The 22,051-nt window shown below is 49.7% G+C and overlaps 1 protein-coding gene across 2 annotated transcripts; it reads left to right on the forward strand.

Moving 5' to 3' along the window:
• The first annotated feature begins 5,850 nt into the window (after positions 1-5,850).
• Positions 5,851-8,028, forward strand: SP8 (Sp8 transcription factor). 2 transcript variants are annotated; one of them, XM_078664387.1, is made up of 2 exons: positions 5,851-6,232; positions 6,660-8,028. In XM_078664387.1, exons 1-2 carry the CDS (start codon positions 6,173-6,175, stop codon positions 7,986-7,988), a joined length of 1,389 nt encoding a protein of 462 aa, XP_078520513.1. In that variant the 5' UTR covers positions 5,851-6,172; the 3' UTR covers positions 7,989-8,028. The 2 variants fall into 2 exon arrangements, with proteins under 2 accessions (XP_078520513.1, XP_078520514.1); XM_078664388.1 differs by having other exon boundaries at positions 5,863-5,883.
• The last annotated feature ends 14,023 nt before the right edge of the window (positions 8,029-22,051 follow it).

A 22,051-nucleotide genomic window follows, 5' to 3' on the forward strand; every position in this document is an offset into this window, starting at 1 on the left:
CTCTGTATTACACTGAAGGCCTACAGGAACAAAGTCTCAATCCACTTACAAAATCTGTCTTCTTTTAGTAGAGTGACCACCTCCTTCCAGGTCATTACGGACACTGTTTGCAGTCCTTGACTTTAGTGTAACAGCCTAATGCATTGTGGTTGTTGTAGTTGTTTTCCACCCATTGATCTAATTAGATGAAAGCACCTGAAATACATAATTTATTGGTGATCATTCCTGGACTGGAGACAGTGGTCGAAGGGGGTCACACTAAACATTAGACTCTAGCTAGAACTCTACAACCAGCCATCTTGTAGCTGATTTGCCAACAAACTTCCAGTCAGCAGACACTTCAAGGTAGATCATTGGGCATTAAGACCCCCAGACTCCAGATCTCTATAACCCCACGTTGCCGACAGAATTCAACCATACTCTTGAAGAACCGCTGGAAAAAACACAACTATTTGGGCTGGCCTTTTTGAGATGTGGATCTTCCAAGGTAGCACATGGTGTATAACACAAATATCCTCAGCTGATAGTTCTTAGACTCTCTGGCACTCTCCAGTGGTCATAAGGCAGCATGTGGCTATTTATAAAATCTGCAAATAAATAAATACACAGTGACACTATATGGTATCTCCAGATGTAAAAAAAATAAACTGGACTTTAATAGTTCTGCTACTGTGTAATGAATGTGTAAACCAATTTGAGCTTAAAATAGGAGCATACACTTTGGTCATGCGTCTCATTGGGCGTTAATCACATGAAGCAGAAACAAGTGGCAGTGTTTGGATGCATTCTCACTGATGCCGCACTGGTGCGTTGCTGTCTCCTCTCATTGTATCACTGCAACCCCCTATTGAGACAGCAGCTTGAGGCTTCATAGGCGCAGCGTGGATAAGTGCTGGCATATATAGAGAGTTGGTTATCTATAAGTAGCATGCACACAATGCGCGCGTTCAGACCCCGATTTCAAACTCCGTGGGGCCCTGCCTCCCTGAACTGGGGTGGTTAACGATGGTAGCGAGGACTGGCATCAAGACAGTAGACTCGCCCCTCCCGTGTCACAATACACATGCAAAGTTCAGTGTGCCCCACTGCCAACGGAGTGCACAGCTCGGAGAATCCAAAGAGAGGTGTACTACAGACCGCTTATTGTGCGAATGTGGAATGTAGTAAACACCTGTGACGTGGGTAAAATGGGGCTGCATGTACGTTACCGACAGCCACGCTTTGTCAGCCATTAATTCACGGGCACAAATGCCAGTATACCGGGGGAGGGGGAGTTCTATATGATCTGATTATGCACTTGTCTGAATGTGTGACTGTTTTTAATACTTTACTTTGGCGTCTAAATGCCCGCTTGGAATCACGGGGACTCGTGCTGTTTGCTGTCTGGAAATATACTAGGGTGTTTTACAACCATCCCCCCACGGTGCGTGGTCATTTCTGAACAGGCGCGTCCGCGCGCGACCTCCACCTGTTCCCGTGCTCGTGCTGACGTGGAGACGCTGTCCTCTTCCGGGGACTGGGATTGCCTCGCGCCAGAAGTAACTGACCATTCTGTGGCCTCCATTCACATGCCAAGGTGCGCATGATGTCACAATTAACTTCCTCATAGGTTGACGTTATGGTGGAAAACATACAAACACAGTGTGATGTTAGACAAAAACAGTTTCCATTGCACTATCTAAGATGACTGGAGAGAAACACTGCAGCCCTTAATATTAAAGTGAAATACCAAGCCGACCAACCCATGTTTTCAAATGAAGCACCTTTAAATAAATGTAACAGATAGTGGGAATGAAAAGGCCCGGAGTGCGTACGCTCACACCTCTTAATAGACATTCTTGCAAGGTGCACACCACATCTACCCCGCACACATCAATCACACACAGTGCAAAAGTCGGCAGTATATGAATTTCACCAATCACACATTAACAGCACACTCAGTAGACATACCAGACAATAAGCCCCAAATACCACTCATGTCATACGTCACACTCTCGCCCAACAGACCTACAAACCGTATACTAAACACATACACCATACTCCTCAGGTACAAACCACCACACACACATCAGTCACACAACACGAAAAAACATAGAATGCACACATAACAAACTCGGCGAATACACACTATACCTACTAGGCATGTACCCAGCAAACACACAGTAAGTGCCACATCAACAGCACAGATCACGCAAACACATAAACAACCCACATGCAACGCCCACCACGCATACCCGTCAGTCACACAACACGAAAACACATCATGAGCATACAACAGGCTCACACATCATTGCCATTAAGATGCGTGGCTACTGCCTGGTGACGTTTAATTATCTGCTGTTTATGACACTTGGAGTTGTTACTGCACCCCACATCTCTTGACAGCGGTGCAGCTGGGCACCTGCCTTGAAAAAACAGGAGCTGTCACACACGTAAATATAAAAATATATAAATATAAAATAAAGACAAAAGATAAAAGCACTCTCTATTGTATTCGCCGCGGTGTTGCTTCAGACCTATACAAAACTTTGGAGAAGGTTTGTTTGTTTAATTTGCATATTTAATAGTGTCAAGGGGGTGGTCTGAAGTCATTGTTCCAGAAGACGAACTGCTTTACAGGACGCTATTTAGCCCGACTTGGCTTAAGATACGGTAGCAAAGGAGTTCGGAAGAGCACTTGGCCAGGTTGCTCTGAAGATGTAAATGAGGTCCCAAAAGCTGTTGCTCAATCCGAAGAAACAGAGAAATTAATCCGGGAGCCCATCAGTCATGGACCGTAATAAAGAGAGCGACAGGGAAGAGACAGATCATATGATTAAGGAGCTGTGGCCGTTTTAATTAACTTTTTTCTGTCCTGTAATGATCAAACTGGTCAACAGACCCGGTCAATAAGCATGTTAATATCAAACAAATAAAACCAGGGATGATTAAAAACCTCCTGGTTTATTAAATTTGAAATTCAAATGAAATTTATGCCGCCAGTGCGCACAGAATGCTAATACCGCTGGCGCTGGTTTGCAAGAAACAGCGCAGGCATCCATCTCGTAGAGGGCATTAGACTTCACGTAAAAAGGTGTAATTAATTTCGGAAAGAAAAAAAACACAGCAACTGTGCTGGCAACCTCGCAATGCCCCCAAAAAGCGCTGGGATTCGACTGGCATTCTGTGGCACCAAAGGCGCGGTGGCATTTCCACGACTGCAAGTACAACTATAGATTTCGTCTTATCAACCCCGAAATGTATATTCGGTTCCCCCATTTTCGGTTCGTGAACTGTTCAGTATATTGTTAAATATATCTGTTGCATTTAGCTTTAAGGCCACAGCAACAAAAAGCAGAGGGAACACAAATCATTTTTTCCGTGCAGATTGCATATGCATTGAATCCTACAATACATTTGCATATATTTTCTATCCGCTTCCTCCAAGTCTTCTAAAAGACACGGACAATTGAATTTCTGCCATAGACTGGATAAACATTATATTTTGCGTGGCCGAAAATACATTAAAATACATTTGGAAATGACTTCTTAAATGTATTTGAAACACACGGCATCTTAAATTATGTTAAACGTAAGAAGGTAAAACATAGAGTATTACATCCGTGCGTCCCCATAACACCTTAAGAACAAATAATAATAATGTTTTAGCCTGGGCGATACATTTAGAAACATCTCACGCGGAATTAACTAGTGCTTTGTGTCCACGGTGTGATCGAGTACGGAAAATAGACCCATGGCACCTGCAGGAAGACAAGCGGATGCGCCTCAAAGATGCACTCTAATTGACACGAAAGCGGCTTGAATTATCCACTTTCACAGCGTGGACAACGGGTGTAAACCCACGGCGTCGGGCGGAGGCTTTATTTCGCAAAGTGTAAGAGTTGCTTTTAGTCAAAGATGCTCAGGCCAGCGGCCAGACTTTATCATCCCCTACCCGGGAACGACAACATGTTCCCTTCTATGTGACTCACGGCGCTGGCGGGAATTAAACCTGAAATTTAAACAAGTGTGCCTTCGATCCAGGAAATGAATCTCATTAAAGGAGGCGACCACAGCAATGAAGTTAATTCTTTTTTATTTGTTAAACGGGGTTCACTCCTTCCTCCACCCCTCCCTCCTCCTGGGCTGGCCTGCCACGCCTTCTCAACAGGCTAAAATCATGCAGAACAGCTCGCGGAGATAAACACGACATTCATGTTAAGCATCAGCCTTCTGGGGGGCGGGTGGGGGCCGACAGGAGTTCATTAATTTACTCCCAGCTCTGATGGGGCTGGTGGTGCCCCGTCTCACCTAAATCAATAGATATGATGTGCCGTCAGCACACCCCTTCCATCAGGAAGTGTGAGCCCCCCGCAAAGCCCACGGTGCGGAGTTAAAGGCGCGCGTCCTGCCTGATCCGACCTGACTTTCCCGTTTAGTGACGGGCGGCGGTGCGCTGGGGGAGCCAGTGTCCTCTCCCCGCTCGGAACTGGCTGTACTAGGCGAAGCAGCATACTTTCACAAACTGGAGGGGCCGACCACTCACTCCCAGCGCAGAATGACTTCAAACAGAGGCTCTCTCTGCCTCACGCTGTTAAGTAAAAAATGTGTTTTCTGCCGTCCGCGGGGATCCCTCGGGGGAAATGTGGTAGTTTCCAAAACCAAACACTCCGAACACTCCTGTCGCCGCTTGCAAGTGTCTATTGCTCTGCCACTGTGCTTACTGTTATTGGCATTGCGCCATGGCACCTTTTAGTGAACCTTGAACTAACACGCACTGAAGAACCTCAAACAATAGCAACAAAATATGTCTAAAGCTGTGCGGGGGCTAATTTATTATGTGCATGTCTGGTTAAAGCATGAACGGATGAGAGGTATGTGTGTTTAATTCGTTTCGGGAGGTTTGGGAGGCGCAATATACACTGGGGCACTGGCATGCAGCTCAGTAGTTGTTCGAATGTTGGCCTCGCTGTTATTTTTTTTTCTCTAGTTTTTCTTTGCCAGGAGTTCGCCGAAGGGCATTTGAGTGTTCTACATGAGCAGCGGATTACATTACACAAAGTCCGATACTTCTTTTTAATCATTATTATTGTTTTAGAAGAGGGAGAGTAAGTGATCTGCTCAGAACCACAGGATGCTGAGGAGAAGCCGGAACTCGAACCAGGTTCACCAGTTCCAAAATAGTCAACTCTGGTCGTTAGGCCATCACCCACAGCGCCACATTATGAAGTGTATTACTATTACCGAGCGATAGCTGGGAGGTCTTGCTAGTGTCACATTCGTGTTATTTTCTTCTAAAACAGTCTGAAAAGGCATGTAGGTAGCGCCTAAAGGAGCAGGCACCCGCCGCCTGCTTTTCATTGCACTGCTAGCCTCTACATATGGAAACGAGTGCCCAGCAGACCGTCCGGGAACACCCCCAGCAGAGCTCCACGCTGCCAGCAGGCTGAAAGAGCTCGACCTCGCCGCGTTTCCAGAGCCTCGGCGTGCACGGGGAGGGGAAGGGGCGGGCAGCGGTGCCTGCTCAGTGGGACGGCCGCAGGGGTCGCCGGTCCCCGCCCCCTGGATAGAGACTTGAAAGAGGTGCCCGAAGGGCGTGCCCGCGCACGTCGCCGCGCACACGTCACGTCGCCCCGCCCCCGGGCGCTGTGGGCGGTCCCTGAGCGGGCAGAGGGCCGGTGAGCTCACGCCGCAGCGTGCCTGAGCGACCGGCGGCGGCGCCGCTGATTGGCTGCTGGGAGCTCAGCGGCACTTCAAAGCTCCGGGAAGAGCTACAATTGTGGTGGAATGGGCGGATCGCATCATTGTATTGCACACCTCTAAAAAAAACACTGCTCTGATTTATAAATATAAAAAAGATCCTCTGAGGAGGGCACTTTTGTGATGGCAACTTCACTTCTAGGGGTGAGTCTAAGGATTTTTCTCTTGCTGGTTTAATTAGTTCCTCTTCGTGTTTTTTTATTGCCGATTTGAAGAGGGGGTTAAAAGTAGCCCCGGTCAAGACGGGGAACTGTCCGTCTCCTGTTGAGACTTTTAGTGCAAGGGAGTGAAGAAAGAGAGAGGGAAGGCAAAAGAGGGCCGAGACACTTGCCAGTCAGGAACAGGTTGTGAGGGCACTTGTACGCACTGACTCCAGCGCCTTGCTACAAGGAGAAGCGGTCTCTTTTCCTTCCTGCAGAAAGCACCCCCGCGAATGCCTAGTTTTTCTGCTGCTTTTTTTGTAGAAAAAAATATCATCAAACTAGTTGCACAGGTACGTTAAACTCACCTTTTTTTGCATTTCTAATCTTTTTTTCTCCCCATTTAAGGTTGTCGTTTTTTCAAAGTACTTTTTAAACTTAGAAATAGTATGTTGTTGGAAAGTTATGAACTGTGAGTGAGTGGAATTGTGTCAAGGGGTGAAAACTGGGTGTTTTGCGTTCTTTGATGTCTGGTGTGTGCCCTCGTGAAGCATGAATGTTCACATGCACTGGAGAGGACAGGGGCGAATGTCATCCACTGGGCTTTAGACAGTCAGGTCAGGGGTGGGCCTGCAGATCCGGGTGGACTGGTTTAGTGGGGGGTCCGGTGGGGCAGTCATTGCCCAATGTGTGAGTTTGAACTGTTTAAAAGAGTTAATTGCAATGATGGCCAGATAAGTGACACGCTCTCTGCGTTTTGTGCTTGCTCCCCTCTCCCAGGAAGAACCCCGGCTCGGCTGCACTCCCCTGGCCATGCTCGCCGCCACCTGCAACAAGATCGGCAGCCCCAGCCCGTCGCCCTCGGACCACGGCTCGCCCTCCTTCGGGAAGGGCTTCCACCCCTGGAAGCGCTCCAGCTCGGCGTCGGGAGGAAGCTGCAGCCTGGCCGGCTTCGGACTGCACTCTGGCGGCGGAGGGGGCTCGTCCGGCCGGAGCGGCGGCGGATCTTCAGCAGCAGCGGCGGCGGCGGCTGCGGCGGCCGCGCTGGTCTCGGACTCCTTCGGCTGCGGGGGCTCGGCCGCATCCAGCGCCTTCTCGCTGACCGGCTCGGCCGGGGCCTTCGCCAATGACTACTCGGTGTTCCCAGGGGCCGCGGGCGGCGGCGGGCAGGAGCAGCCGGTCTTCCTCTCCAAGGTGGACGGGCTGCAGGGCATGTACCCGCGCATGGCGCACCACCCCTACGAGTCCTGGTTCAAGCCCGCGGCGCACCCGGCCGCCGCCGCCGAGGTGAGCGCCGCCAGCGCCTCGAGCTGGTGGGACGTGGGCGCCGCCGGCTGGATCGACGTGCAGAGCCCCGGCGGGGCGGCCGCGCTGCACTCCGGGGCGCTGCAGCCCGCCGCCCTGCACCACTCGCCGCTGGGCGCCTACAGCACGGACTACTCGGGCCTGGGACACTTCGCGGGCGCGGGCGGCTCCGCGCACCTGCTGGGCGGCCAGCACCTCATGGACGGCTTCAAGCCGGTGCTCGGCGGCGCCTACGGGGACTCCCCCACCTCCGGCGGCGGGGGCTCCATGCTGGGCGGGGGGCCGGCCCTGGGCGGCTCCCCGCGCTCCTCGGCCGCCGCCAGGCGCTACTCCGGCCGGGCCACCTGCGACTGCCCCAACTGCCAGGAAGCGGAGCGGCTGGGCCCCGCGGGGGCCAGCCTGCGGCGCAAGGGCCTGCACAGCTGCCACATCCCGGGCTGCGGCAAGGTCTACGGCAAGACGTCCCACCTCAAGGCGCACCTGCGCTGGCACACGGGCGAGCGGCCCTTCGTCTGCAACTGGCTCTTCTGCGGCAAGCGCTTCACCCGCTCCGACGAGCTGCAGCGCCACCTGCGCACCCACACCGGCGAGAAGCGCTTCGCCTGCCCCGTCTGCAACAAGCGCTTCATGCGCAGCGACCACCTCAGCAAGCACGTCAAGACCCACAGCGCCGGCGGCGGCCTGGGGCTGGGGGGCAAGAAGGGCAGCGACACCGACAGCGAGCACAGCGCCGCCGGCAGCCCGGCCTGCAGCCACTCCCCGGAGCTGAGCGAGGGCCCGCACCGCAACGGGCTGCTCGAGTGACCGCCCCGCCGGGGCTTCCAGGCACTTTGTACAGGACACGCGAGAGACACGCATCGCCGGAGCGGGCACTGTCTGGGGGCACTGAGACCCCTCACGGCAGCTGCATCGCCCCCCCAGGAGATGGGCAGGGTCACCCTGGACTGAGCCCACGGACTGCTGAGCCCCTGGACAGACCCTGAACAGACTGGACTCACAAGGCACCGCAGGGGCGCCACGTTTGATCCTCTGCTGTTTTTTTGTTTCAACTTCTTTTTACAGAAACAGCAAAGCTCGGAAAGGCCTGCTAACCTCCTCAACTTCTTCAGACTGCATCAGAAAGGACCCCTCCACGTCTGCCGAGGAGTGTAAAAGTGAAAATTCACATCTCTCGGAGAGTACGTTAAATGTACATGTGGTACGGTATGTGCAAACTGTAACTCAAGGACCACACACACACATTATTAATAGCATCCTGCCAGTGAATTCTCTAGAGTTCCTTCTCTCCTCTTTTATTTAATTCACTTCACAATTCAGTGAATTCAGATTTTGTTAGTGGGGAGAAGTTGAAAGGAGTGTAAATGGGGGTATTTGTCCGTCCTGTCAGGGCGGAAAGTTTAATCTCCGGATATGTTTCCACCCGAGCAGTCAGATTGTGTACTCCTCGTTTCTGTACAGTCAGGCACATTTCCAACAGCCGCAGATTCACTGGTTTCCGGCAACGTTCTGAGCGAAATTTAATCGTGATTATGTCAAGAGGTTATGACTGGTTTTATAGAATCAAGTGAAAAGACAGATTGTTAAACATTTGTAACTATAAGCTAATGTTTTGTACAAGTGAGGAAACTTTCCGAGCTTCGTTATTTAAACAAAAAAAAACAGTAAACAGAGCCGAGGGGCAAGTGTCCAGGGGACGATTTTGTATAGTATTTTTCTTGTAAATTACTTCCAGTAAATATTTGAAAATATATTGCGGTACACTTGAGATTTTTTTTGTCAGAAGATGATATTAAGAGTAATTGTTGCAGTAATACTTAAACTGCAGTTTTTTGGGGGCTTGTTTCTTGAGGTGTATATCCCAAAAAATAGAAAAGAAATAAAAAAATATACATGCACTTTCAGGATATAGTTTTTGCTTGAATATAAGTTTAGATAGGATATAAAATGTAATTAAGCGAACATTATTTCTTAAATGTTGAATGATATTTAGTTTAATGGCGCATGTACTTATTGCTACTGCTGACAGTTCAGGTGCGGTGCAGGTGAGAGTTTTCAGTCTTCACAGAAGGTGGGCCTGATAAAAGCCCTTGTATTAATAAACTGTCCTCGTGAAAAAGAAATGACTTTGGCCCATGTCTGCTTCCTAAGAAGGGGAATAAGTGACGACTGTTTCTACACGCCGCTGACACTACACCTGTGGTTTGCAGCTCGCTGCAAACTGATTTTCTCGCTGTAATGTTGAAATAACTTGGATATTTCACATTGAAATGGAAAAAAATCCCTTTTGCTGAAACATTTTAAACTGCATTTTAAAATGCATGAAATGTCATTGGTTTTATTTGTAATATTTTAAATAATGGTATTAATAAACTCCAAATTTAAAAAAATGACACCTGAAACGTAGGCCACTTTATTGTGTTTTTATTTGCAATTCACTGTTTATGTAGCCCCGAAGAGAGTACTTAAAGTGAACAAATATATATTAAGAGGGAAAAAAAGTCAAAGGAGAAGTTGCACGGGAGCACAACACTGTATTTTAGCGCTGGTTCAGGAAAGAATGTACCTTCGTGGTATATTATTATATCTCAGCAAATGTCACTTTTGCAATCTGCTACAAACATGAATGCACAATTTTAATAATTATCAACCAAGCCTGTGTTCAGAAAGTTAAATCAAATTAAATTTTGTGTAGACAAAAAAAATATTCGAACATTTACTATATATCCTAAATAAATCAGACATAATATGGGTAGGAAGAAAATACAAGATTAGCAAACACTGTAGTAAAAACTTCTAAAAGTCGCATTTTGCCGAGAGCATTAAACACCTCGGGGAGTTTTCCAGCTAGGTCGTGTTGTAAACATTCTTCCAGGCTCAGAAATATGGCCTGTTCGTTCGTGGTAACAAGTAACATCAGATTCCTGTGCGTGGGGCGTTGAATGCCCCGCTGAAGGGGGATTGTGCGAGTTAGAATTGGAGAGGCTGGTGGAAAGGGGGCTGCAGACGCTGTAAAACGCGAGCCGCTCGAAGGGATTGTGGCTCAGGGACAGGGAGCAAATTGGATGAATTATGCATGCGAAATCGCCTATTAGTTACAGTCAGTGGGTGCCTTCCTGTTTGTCTGCGGTGGGTTTGTATGTAAATGTTTAAGCGGAGTCCAGGCAGCATAAGATACGAGCTGGCCGCAGGTCCGGTCAGGACTGCACGCCCATGCCCTCATAGCACCTGTTGTTAATTTACCAAACTCAGATATATGTTGTGGCGACCTGGAAAAAGTATACCAGACCCAGCCGTCAGGGAAAACAACATATCTCCTGGTTTTGCCTGCGCGTTATTTACCACATTCTAGGTAGCCAGCGGCGCACTATACATTTAACAGATATGTTTCTATAAGGGGTAACGTGATAAAAAAAATAGAACACTTTAACTTTAACTTGGTGAGTGCGCACAATAACTAAAATGAAATAACACCCCCATGAGATGGTAGATAATTGTGCACTGGTATAGATAGATAGATAGATAGATAGATAGATAGATAGATAGATAGATAGATAGATAGATAGATAGATAGATAGATAGATAGATAGATAGATCATTTTACCAGAAATCTACACAGACTGCTGTAACTAGGCCTTGCCAGAGCCTCCAGGTGTATTTACCGCAAAAAAGCAACAGTTGTTTCCTCTACTTTTCTGCCACTCGAGTATTTAAATTGCACGTGAACACGCGTCTACCATCTCACGGTATATTTAAATTGCTTAATTCCAAAAATGTGTTCAGTAGTTAAAATTTTAAAAAATGTGTTTCTACATATTACTAGTGTAAAGGGCATTTTGGGTATGCTGGTCCTAGCCTTAAATTCACGTTTTCCATTTAAAAATAATTTTACTTCTATGTAACTGCTTTTAAAGACATCTGCAGATATGAAACGAACATATAGAATCAGCAAAAATAGACAGGCAGACAGACAAATAGATAGATATGAGAGACGAATAATTGTGTGATTCGTGTGAATTTCTTTGCCGTTTAATTTGTTGTCAAATGAGCCGTTTCGAATCCTCTTATTTATTTTTCTACATTCACTGGACACATTTGTTTTCCAATTGTTTCCCAGCATTGGCCGGATTCTTTATCTGGTTAAGACAAGATTTTGAGAAGCCGACTCGTCGCCCTGTTATTTGCGTTTTTAGCGCTATCCCCTCTTCCGTCTTGTCCACAAAGGCGCCGGCTGCTGGGGACGGGGTCCTCTTCCGTGGCGCTTTGAAGAAAGGGCTCTGCGTCACGTGCGGCAGATCAAGGTGCGGTTAAACTACTTGTTGACCTCGGGGTCAAACGCTTGTCCATCAGCCCACCTTCCAAGTGGCCTGAGATTACTGTTGTCATTACTGGTTGCTCCCTGACCTCGTGCGCCCGCTCCTCCCGCCGGGCAGGCTGAGGCCCCGCGGGCTCTTCCGGAGGCTTTCCTCTGTGGCTCAACGGTGTTCCAGGGGGTCCCCCCACTTGAGTTGGACAGGCTGTGGCCCACCTTGCTCTGGGGCTCACGACACAGGCGAGGACCCAGCCAACCTTGCTCTGGGGCTCGCTGGACAGGCCTTGTCCCACACTTGCTCTCGGGGCTCGACGGACAGGCCTTGTCCCACACTTGCTCTCGGGGCTCGACGGACAGGCCTTGTCCCACCTTTGCTCTGGGTCTCACCGGGCAGACTATGGCGCAGCCTTGCTCTAGGGCGCGCCCCTTGCGTTAGGCAGACGATGGCCCTGACCTATTCACGAGGCTCGCCAGCTGTGTTGGCCCCTCTGTGGCCCGCGGTGCTCCCGGGCCCCCCCTCGTGTGTTAGACAACGGCTCTGTGGTGCTGCGGGGCCTCCACACTCCCAGAGTAGGCTGTGAACCTGCCTTGTCCTCGGAGACTTCCTCACTTACGCTGCAGAGGACAAGGCCTCGTGGTGCCCACTAGAGGCCATCGCCTCTTGTGCTGGTCATGGTTTGGCCATACAGGGCTTGGGGGGGGGGGGGGGGGGGAGGGGTGCTGGCTTGTACTCGGCAACCCGTGGCCCCGCGGTGCTTCAGTTGGCCTCGCCCTTGTGATAGACACACAATGGCCCTCCAGTGCTCGGGGACTCCGCTCTTCTGCTGGGCATACGTGGCCCTGCGGATTCTAGTTGGCCTCGCTGCTTGTGTTAGACATACAATGGCCCCCGATGCTCTCGGGACCCTCCCCACTTGTATTGTGTAGGGTGCACCTGCCTTCCTGTTGGAGAGACCTCCTCACATGTGCTGGGCAGGCAGTGGCGCTGCAGGGCCTTGTCTCTTGTGCTGTGCAGGCCGAGGCCTTGCAATCTTTTCTTAGGGGCCTTGACTCTTGTGCTGTGCAGCCTGGGGCCCCTGGTGCATTAGGGGGCAGCGTCTCTGGGGACTCTCAGGGCCCTTACCTCTGGGCCTCGATGAAGGCCGGCTGACTCTCTGAAGCTAAGACCCTTCCGCGTTCTGGGAACCTCGTCCAGGCAAGATGGACTGACTATAGTGCTTTGAAGCAGACCCTCTCCTGCTGTAGAGTAGGCCTTTGAGATTGGCCAGGCTGGTTGTCTCACTCCTTAACCTTCACAGATGCACTTCAGAGTGCCAGACCCACAGCGGACACACTCTAACCCGGCATTACACATATTGTCAAGTATGGGGGCTTCTCCAGAACCATACCTACATCTATCCAGAAGGGCACCCTATGATTCCATCCTTCTGCCAGGGTCTAACTAGTGCTTTCAACACAAACACTCTCTCTCTCTCTCTCTCTCTCTCTCTCTCTCTCTCTCTCTCTCTCTCTCTCTCTCTCTCTCTCTCTCTCTCTCTCTCTCTCTCTCCCCCCCCTCTCCCTCTCTTTAGTAGAGCTGAATCACGTTGGGAACCAAGCTGTTCACGAGTGGCACTAGAGTATTAGAGTATGCATCGTTCCTTCAAAGTGGGAGGGGACATAGGTCAAAGTCGTATTTTTCTTTTCACTCACTCTTCATTCCTACAAACATCTTCGGTACTTTCGCAGAGGTCTGTGTGCATTTGTTCCTGACTGTACTTCTAAATATATATATATTGTTTCCAATTTCTCGGGTGTGTTGTTAAAATGATGCACTTCCTATCACAAGGGCACTGTGGTGAAAAGCAACAGGCTGGCAGACGACCCTGGAGTATCTCTCAAGCAGTAGCCACGGCCACATCTGTTCATTTCACAGCTTTGTTTCTGCTCCTGCCTGTAAGTGTGGCATGGGCACGTCCATTCCAGTGAAGTGCCACTCAAAGTATGTACAGCCGATGCACCTGAGGTGTGTTCCCAGAATTGGGGCCTCCTGTTCATTTTTTTATTTAGTCTGCAATGTATTCAATATCCATCCATGGTTGTAAACTGGACGAAATATTTATTTCTGCCTATATAAAATAGATTTAAATACATATAAAGCACAATTAATGCACACATTGGTCCATACGTTCCTATGTAACTACATCCATACTTACAATAGCACAATCATAAATGTGCACGAAAAATGGACATTTTACGATTCCCTGTAAATCATAGAAAATATTTCAGAGGCCCTTGTGAAATGTGACCTAGGCTAGCGGAATCATAGGTATTGACGAACTGTAGAACACATTTTATCTTTTCCCTATGAAATATAGGAGATAGTTCAGACGAACTTATGAAATGTAATTCTACATCCTTTACATAATTAAATGTTTTGCTCACAACCAAATACTATAGTCCCATCACTTCCTCTTTTCAATACACATTTCTCAGTTTCAAAATGGCGTTTCCAAGCTGCTCCAATAATAAACAAGTCATTTAAAGAAAACGTGTAACGCCTCCTATATTGGAATCTCGGGAGTTCTGATGACATTCACAAATCACTCATCCTTGGGTTGTTCATTAAGTGACCGGAACCCTTCCCTCAATGACCATATGAGACCATTATATGGTTACACTTTCGGTATATCCTCTCTATAAAGGTATATATGTGTGTCTGTGGGAGAGAGAGAGTGAACTAGAGATAGAGACACAATTTACATCAGTGTGCACATAACTGCATATACACATAAACACACCACATATCCCTAAGAACATGCATTAACAAACACGTATATCATTACAAAACACATTAGTTAGAATAATGTAACCAAATGTTAGACCCTCTCGCTGTCTCTTGTAGTGGCGTCCTTCGTACATGCGCGCGTTATCATCCTTACGCTCTAAATTAAATATTCTAGTGGGCAAAAACACATTTAGCTTAAGCCCCTTAGCCCCTGTGTCTCCGGCATCACTCACAGGCTTCGTGCTACCGCGCTTTTCTTATTCTTTCTTTTTCAGCAGTTGACTGTCTTTAAGTGTCGAAAATTGATATTTGCAGGCATAGCAAGAAGAGGATTTCACTAAAAGCGAAGCACAATCAATGAGATTTCCCTCAAACTGCCCAGTTTCAGGATGCGATTTAAAGAAGGCAAGTAGACCTGGACGACTTCCCGCCCGTGTGCTGGCCCAGCCATGCCCTCAGCGCTGGTGGAACAGCGCCACAAAGTGGTCTCTCCGGGAATTAGCCGCTAACTAGCTCAGTTCGCGTGGCGTTGACTACCGGAGTTTTGTGGGACCGGAGTTCTGCTTTTAAGTGAAACTTTAAATAGCTGGTTACCCATTGAGTACAAAATACACTTAGAGGAGCGCTTGTCCATCCTTCTACGTATTTGAAATATTTGTTTTGCTTTACTATGCATACGTTTTAGACAAAGAGGTCGTCAAATTCATTTTCAAAATGTGTTCAAAATACGTTCAAGTTTTATTTGAGCCGCTCTTGTTTTCACCTTTTCCTATGACTTCTGTTAAATGTTTTCGAGCTCTATATACTTTACTATGTTTACGTTTCTCGTACTCTACGTTTCACATAAGTTTCGCATGTGCACTAACTGATTTGCTCAGAATGTGGGGCACATTTTTTATCTGCCAGTTTAAAGCGGCAGACTCTGGCACACATATTTTTTAACAAGACCGGGGCGTTTTTTATCCTCAGACTTTAACCCAGGGAAGAGGGAGAAAAGGCGGAAAGGGGAAAAGAGGGGGGGGGGACTAGGGAAACAAAGAGAAATAGTGAGGAGAATCCAAAGACACTGCAAACATAAGATGAGGAGACAGGAAGTGCATGTTGGTGGAAGAGAGAGGCGTGAGGCCGAACCAAGCATGGGGAACCATATTATTGGGAAGCCCCTGGGGTGGGTGGGGTCCTACGGAAACCCTTGGACTCCTGTCCTTGATATTAATTTTAAATTCAGCACCGGTTATACGTATCTGTATTTGAAGTATGCACACAAATGCCCAGTCACGTTGTGGTAACGTAAACAGAGTTTTTGAGACGAACACGCAGGTGAGAGGGATTCGGGCGCGCTCTCTCGTTCTCGGTTATTTCCACGCTTTTTAGGGCGTGAATATCCGCTCTCTGGCAGCTTTCCTCTCTGGCTCTGTGGGTCGATCCGGTCGCGATATAGGTAAACACTGATGCCCACGCACCCCGTTTTTCACTCCGGGTGTTTGTTTATTTACGTTTGTGAACGGCACACGCGGCTTTTCGAGGACTATTCCTGAGATGCTTTAAATTTACATTGTGCGCGACACTTCATTCAACATGTTATCGGAACTCGTGGGGTTTCCACCCTTACAGACAGATCTAAAATCTCGACAGTAAAATTTACACAGTATTAAAAACTCGATATGACTAAATCTAATAAGAGCGCTGTGTTAAAAGTTCTACGCCCCAGAAAAGGGCCTCTCAACGGTGGAATTTCCCCGCGCAAACCAACAGCGCAGAGAGACCTCATCTGAAAGTCTCCATGTGATTACAATGCGCGCACCCGCTGCCTTCTACATTGATCGTTTGTGGTGTTTTTTTGTAAGTTTATTTTGTATGTATGTGACGAGCCATTTTTAATTTCCAATTGTTTGACCCACCGTGAAAAACTCCTTTCTGTACAGGGCTGTGCTACGTCCTCTTCGTGTACTTTCCAAGTAAGTCCAGTCTCCTTAAGACTTCCGCCTTTTTCGTGTGTTTCGTTTATTAATTTATGTGTTTATGACATACAGCGCGGATATTACAGGAAGGCGTTGTAGCGTTTTACATATTGAATTTGCATTACAGAATTGGTTGCCGTATGAGAGCGGTTGTTAACCGTCCGCATTTTTGTAAATGCCTGTTGCTCAGAATCAACAGTTGCTTAAAAGGAGGCAGCGCAGCCGTGACAAGCAGCAGCCGCGCCGAGTGTGATTGACGTGATGTGTGATGTGCACGCGGGCGGGGTGTGAGGGTCACTGCCCCACCGCGGGACGTGTTACATTGAGTGAGGTTTTCTGTCATTCTGGCTGAGGCCCAGCCGATAATGGCCCGGAAACGGTCATAATGGCCAGGACCAGATGATAATGCCCGGATGAGCCATCAATACCCTGAATGTAAGCGGTCATTAATGATTTGTAATAATCCAGCACTGCTTATTGGGCAGCGTGTATGCCACCAGGGAGGGGATGTCACCTATTTTATTCACACAATGGCAGGTACATGTTGCCTCCACAGGCATACCAGCCTGGAAGGCCATTATTGTAAGCACCCTGTGTGCTTTAAAAGAGCGCCCAGGCTTCTATGTGCTAGGGCGATGCACAGGGACAAGTTGGACTGGCACTTTACCTACCCGGGTGCTGGCATGTTCCTTTTCTGATTGCAAGTAAGTTCAGGTACGTGTTCTAGTCGTAACTCCGTACGAGTATTAACATCCTTGACTTCGGAATCGCACAGACCGCGATAATCAGAAGTCTTTTTCACCGTTGATCATGTGGTGAGGATGTTACCGGCTGAATTCTGGAGGCCTCTTGGGGTAAATAAAAATCATGCAATAATTCCTCACGTGGACAACATATTTAGCGAGGTCGGACGCCGAGAGAAGGCCGCTCCCTGTTTTACACCTTAATAAAATGACAAAGGAAAAAAAAACTGTTGGGCGAAAAGTGGCGCCATCAGTTGCCACGAGACAGGCCTGCGCAGCGGCGTTTAAGTGCTCTTGGAAGACAAACAGACTCCTGTTTACACGAGCGCCTTCCCTCGCTGAGGTGCAGCCTGTCTCAAAGGTGCCCAGAAGAAGGTGCCCCACTGGCTGTGTCTATCTCTCTCACGCACACACTTTTATCTCACAAGCACTTTCTGTTCTCTCTCCCCTCTATCTCACACACATACTCGCACTCTCTTTCTCTCACTCATTGGCTACAGAGCGCAACCCCAGTTTATGTATCTTTCTCTCTCTACCTCTCACATAATCTCTCTCTCTCTCTTGGGCGCAAACTGTCTCTGCCCGCCAAGGGCCCGCTCTCTCTCTCTCTCCAAGGCCCCGTGACCCCTCCTGGGGCCACATTTGATGTCCTAAGGCAGAGCGCTCACTCTTCTTCTCGGAGTGCACTCCACGGGCTCCCTCTCTTGTCCTCTCTCTGAGGTGCTGAACGCACGCCCCCTGCTCGAGCTGCCTGCTCTGGAGCAGGGTCGCGCGCCTCTGAGGCGCAGTTTACTTCTGAGGCGCCGGGTTGAGCCCCCCACGTTCTAGGCCAGGGTCTCGCGTTCTCTGAGCGATGGTTCCCTCTCTAAGGTACGACATGTCGTTTTTATTGTCATTATCATTATTATTAATTATTATTATATATCTCTGAGCCTCGAGGCCGGCCCCTCCTCTGTACCTTGCAGTGCGCAGCACCCCCCACCCACCCCACTCCGAGGCACAGGATGCAGGCTCCCTCTCTGAGGTGCAGGGCTCAGGCTCCCTCTCTGAGGTGCAGGGCTCGGGCTCCCTCTCTAAGGTTCAGGGCTCAGGCTCCCTCTCTGAGGTGTAGGGTTCAGGCTCCCTCTCTGAGGTGTAGGGCTCAGGCTCCCTCTCTGAGGTGCAGGGCTTAGGCTCCCTCTCTGAGGTGTAGGGTTCAGGCTCCCTCTCTGAGGTGCAGGGCTTAGGCTTGGATTGAAGGGCTTAGGCTCCCTCTCTGAGGTGTAGGGTTCAGGCTCTCCCTCTTGAGGTGTAGGGCTCAGGCTCCCTCTCTGAGGTGTAGGGTTCAGGCTCCCTCTCTGAGGTGTAGGGTTCAGGCTCCCTCTCTGAGGTGTAGGATTCAGGCTCCCTCTCTGAGGTGCAGGGCTCAAGCTCTCCCTCTCTGAGGTGCAGGGCTCAAGCTCTCCCTCTCTGAGGTGCAGGGCTCAGGCTCTCCCTCTCTGATGTGTAGGGCTCAGGCTCCCTCTCTGAGGTGTAGAGTTCAGGCTCCCCCCCTGAGGTGTGGGGCTCAGGCTCCCTCTCTGAGGTGTAGAGTTCAGGCTCTCCCTCTCTGATGTGTAGGGTTCAGGCTCCCTCTTGAGGTGTATTGCTCAGGCTCCCTCTTGAGGTGCAGAGCTCAGGCTCCCTCCCCAAGACGCAGGGCGGAGACTCCTTCTCTGTAGTACATGCCCGCGCTCTCTCACACAGGTAGAAGGGTGTAGGGGAAGGCACATGCCCCCCTCTGGGATTCAGGACGCAAACTTCCGGCAGCGCTCGGTACCATTGACGTCAGGTCAATGTAAAGGGTCTAAAAGCTAAGAAGGGTGTGGGACTGCCAGAGACTGACTCGTTCACAGCATTTAAATGCATTAAGTAGACCCTGCACCATAAGACCCGAGTCTGTCGTTCGTTTTTTTTTATATATAACTCGTGTCTCATGAATATGGCCTGTTTAGTCTGGCACCATTGCTTCATTTTGAAATGCCACTTGTAAGAAAGCAGGCTGTTTGAAGGCGATGTGTGTGTTCGGCTCACCGTCTTGCATTTCAACATTCACCAGAGGCCCTCTCTGCCCACTTAGGGTTGAAGTCCCCCAGCCCATATAATAGGACACACACTGCTCCAAATTTCAACATTCGCAGGTGGACCTTCATTTAGAATCCTATTTGAATTACCCCAATCCCCTACAGTGTGCGGAACAGAGCGCAGCATTTCAATATTCTCTAGTGCAGGCCAACCTTTCCTCACCGGACTGAACCTGCTTATTTACTGCTTTGTCGGTGTCACAGCTCAACATTTCAACATTGTCTGATGATGAACGTATTTTCCATGGTTAATGTTCTAGAGCCAATACCGTGTGAGACTCGGAACTCAACATTTCAACATTCTCTGAAGATGCACTTCCTATCCGTGGTTAAAGTGCCCGAGCACAGCTCAACATTTCAACCTTCGCCGAGCAGGCCCTTATAGCCTCACCCTGCCCGTCTGTGGCCGCACCCTGAAGCCCCGAACGCGGATATTAATCATGCTAACGACCCCCGCTTTAATCTGAGAGGCGACCCGTCCCGGCCTCCACCTTCTCGGTTTCTTCCCTCAGCCACTTCTGAGTTGCGTTCCTTGTTCGCTAATTAAATTTCTTTCTTTGCTGATCACTTCTAATAGGCTCGGACGGGAATAATTATGCGGAGACATTTCATGGCCTGCCGGATCAGGAATTCCCAGGGAGTTAGTGACAGGCCTTTCAGTCGCCGGCAGCCTTCCCCCCGGCGCCGAACAAGGCCCGAGCAGCGGCCCCGGGGGGAGCCGGGAGCCCAGCCTGCTCCCACTGTCACTCACACCCCGGCCTCCTCCTCCTCGGCGCCCCCACCCCTCCACTCCCCTTCCCTCCCCTCCACTCCTCTTCACACCCACTCACTCCCCTCTCCCCTCCTCCGAATTCCGCCGCCGCCCCCTCCTCCACGCAGCCGATTCTACCCCTTCCCGCCCCGTCCCGCCCCCTGCTCCTTCCCTTGCCGCCGGCAGCCGCTGCGGGGGACCTCCAGCCCTCCACACTCACAGAATGAGCTTCTCTTGAAGGGCAGCTCTCGACGCCCCTTGATCTCTGATCCCCGTACAAGTGACTTTTTTTTTTTTTTTACAATCCGAGTGGTTTGGTCTGGCCTGTTTTGACTGTATCCCCACTGACTTTCGCATTAGGCCGCCTCCGCATTTTATCCTTCCTGGCCCACCACTGACCGCACTCCCGCCAGGTTAGCCCCGCCCCTTCGTCCGTGTCTGGTCCGGCACTCTTTCATGTTCATGAATGTTTTATCACACTCGGTGTGCGTCTCAAGGGAGGCCAACTATTGTTTAAATTGTCATGTAAGCCCCTTTCATGTGAGCCTGTAGCAACCACAGAGTACGGACAGCGGGAGGGGCAGGTTTCTGCCCAGACCAGCCCTCTCATCGGAGCCTGCACACCGCCTGGAGCCCCCGCCCCCAGTGAAAACATCGACTATTCTAACCCGCATTGTAATATCACTCCCCGCCCCCCAAAAAGGCTCCATGTAAACAAGGCCGCCCTTCTGTGAATAATTGCATTTACAGGTGTCATGTGGGGTGCACAGTACAGTTTCACCCGAATTAAGCCCCCCCCCCTCTATAATTAAGGGGTGCTAGCCTCCTGGAACAGACACCATTAACAGGAGTCATGTGGGGGGGGGGGGGGGGGGGGGCTCCGTTCAAGGGGGGGTGACAGGACTGCCGCCCTGGCACTATCGTTACCCGCATTATAATGTCACCCCCTCCTCGACCCCCCCTCCCCGTGTAAACAAGTGTGTCCCCCTCTTGTGAATACTCAAAACTCTGCAGTTACAGGTGTATCGTGTGCGGGGGACACGGTGAAGGGTGGGTGGCAGGACTGTTGCCCTGGCACTGCATTATTATTATATCTCCCCCATGCCCCATATAAACTCCTGGGAACAGGCACCATTAACAGAGGAGGGGCAGAGAGAGAGGAAATCAGAGCTGTATTAATGATTTCCCCAGCATCTCATCTCACCCCGGACGGGACCCCTCCCTGCCCCTGGGGAGCATGACCCCCCCCCCCCCCCCCCCCCCCGAGTTCCCAACACCTCACAATAAAAGGCCTATGCTCGTTTTTCCACTCGAAGTTTTCGGGGGTGTTCGACGCGTTTCGGCTCACCATCCTCTTTATTTCAAAGGGGCCACGATAGAGAAATAGTGCGTTTACCAGGTGACAGCAGAACAAGTGCCGCGGTAAAGTGCAAGTCTGTGAAATTCCTACGCGCAGGGTTGACTGTGGCTAATGCACCTATATATCTTGACACCGTATGCCACTTGTTCAGCGTGTGTTCTCAGCAGATTAAATACATAAATAAATCAATGCAATATGCAACACAAACACCTTTTCTTTTCGCAGGGTTCCTTCTGACTGGAGGTGCGCTTAACCATAGGTTGAAGGACACATAGGTTGAAGGACGCATATAAAACTGCAATCAACAGGTGAGACATACACCAGTCGGGGGTGCACAATCGCACGTATCTCAGCGCGTGCACACTTGTGTTTCACGAGGCGACATACATTCGACATCTTCTCACGGAGTGAGAATGGCATTGCGCGCCGACGAAGCGGTCCCTTTCTGACTACGTGTTTGCCAAAATAGGACAGACCCATGTTAGCGCCATTTCAATAATGCATTCACACTCCACGCTCAGCTTCATCGCGATCTGTCGCGACCTGACCCATGCCGCCCCAAGAATCGACTAGTCCATCCTTACAAGCATCTGTTCCCAAAGCCATCATTGGAACCCCCTAACCATAAGCACGCGCTCGTGTACGAGTGGAAGAAACGTGCTGAACGATTACACGCACACAAACATAACAGGTGTATTTACAGGGCGCACGTCCCTTCCCCACACACACGTTTTTTTGTTGTTGTTGTTTTTTTGCGCCAGTGTCAGATAACTGTTGCTACTTTTACTAACACACGCGCTTTCTCCAACACCAGGTCCCCCGACGCATAGGCGAACCTAGAAACACAAACTGATGCAATACACTAATTCACACG

The sequence above is a fragment of the Lissotriton helveticus genome, chromosome 10 (genome assembly GCF_964261635.1).
Source record: "Lissotriton helveticus chromosome 10, aLisHel1.1, whole genome shotgun sequence".
NCBI classification, from domain to species: Eukaryota; Metazoa; Chordata; class Amphibia; order Caudata; family Salamandridae; genus Lissotriton; species Lissotriton helveticus.

Coding starts and splice junctions, on each gene's coding strand:
- SP8 (XM_078664387.1), top strand. CDS start 6,173: ATGCCTAGTTTTTCTGCTGCTTTTTTTGTAGAAAAAAATATCATCAAA. Junction 6,233..6,659: donor TCATCAAACTAGTTGCACAG/GTACGTTAAACT, acceptor CCCCTCTCCCAG/GAAGAACCCCGGCTCGGCTG.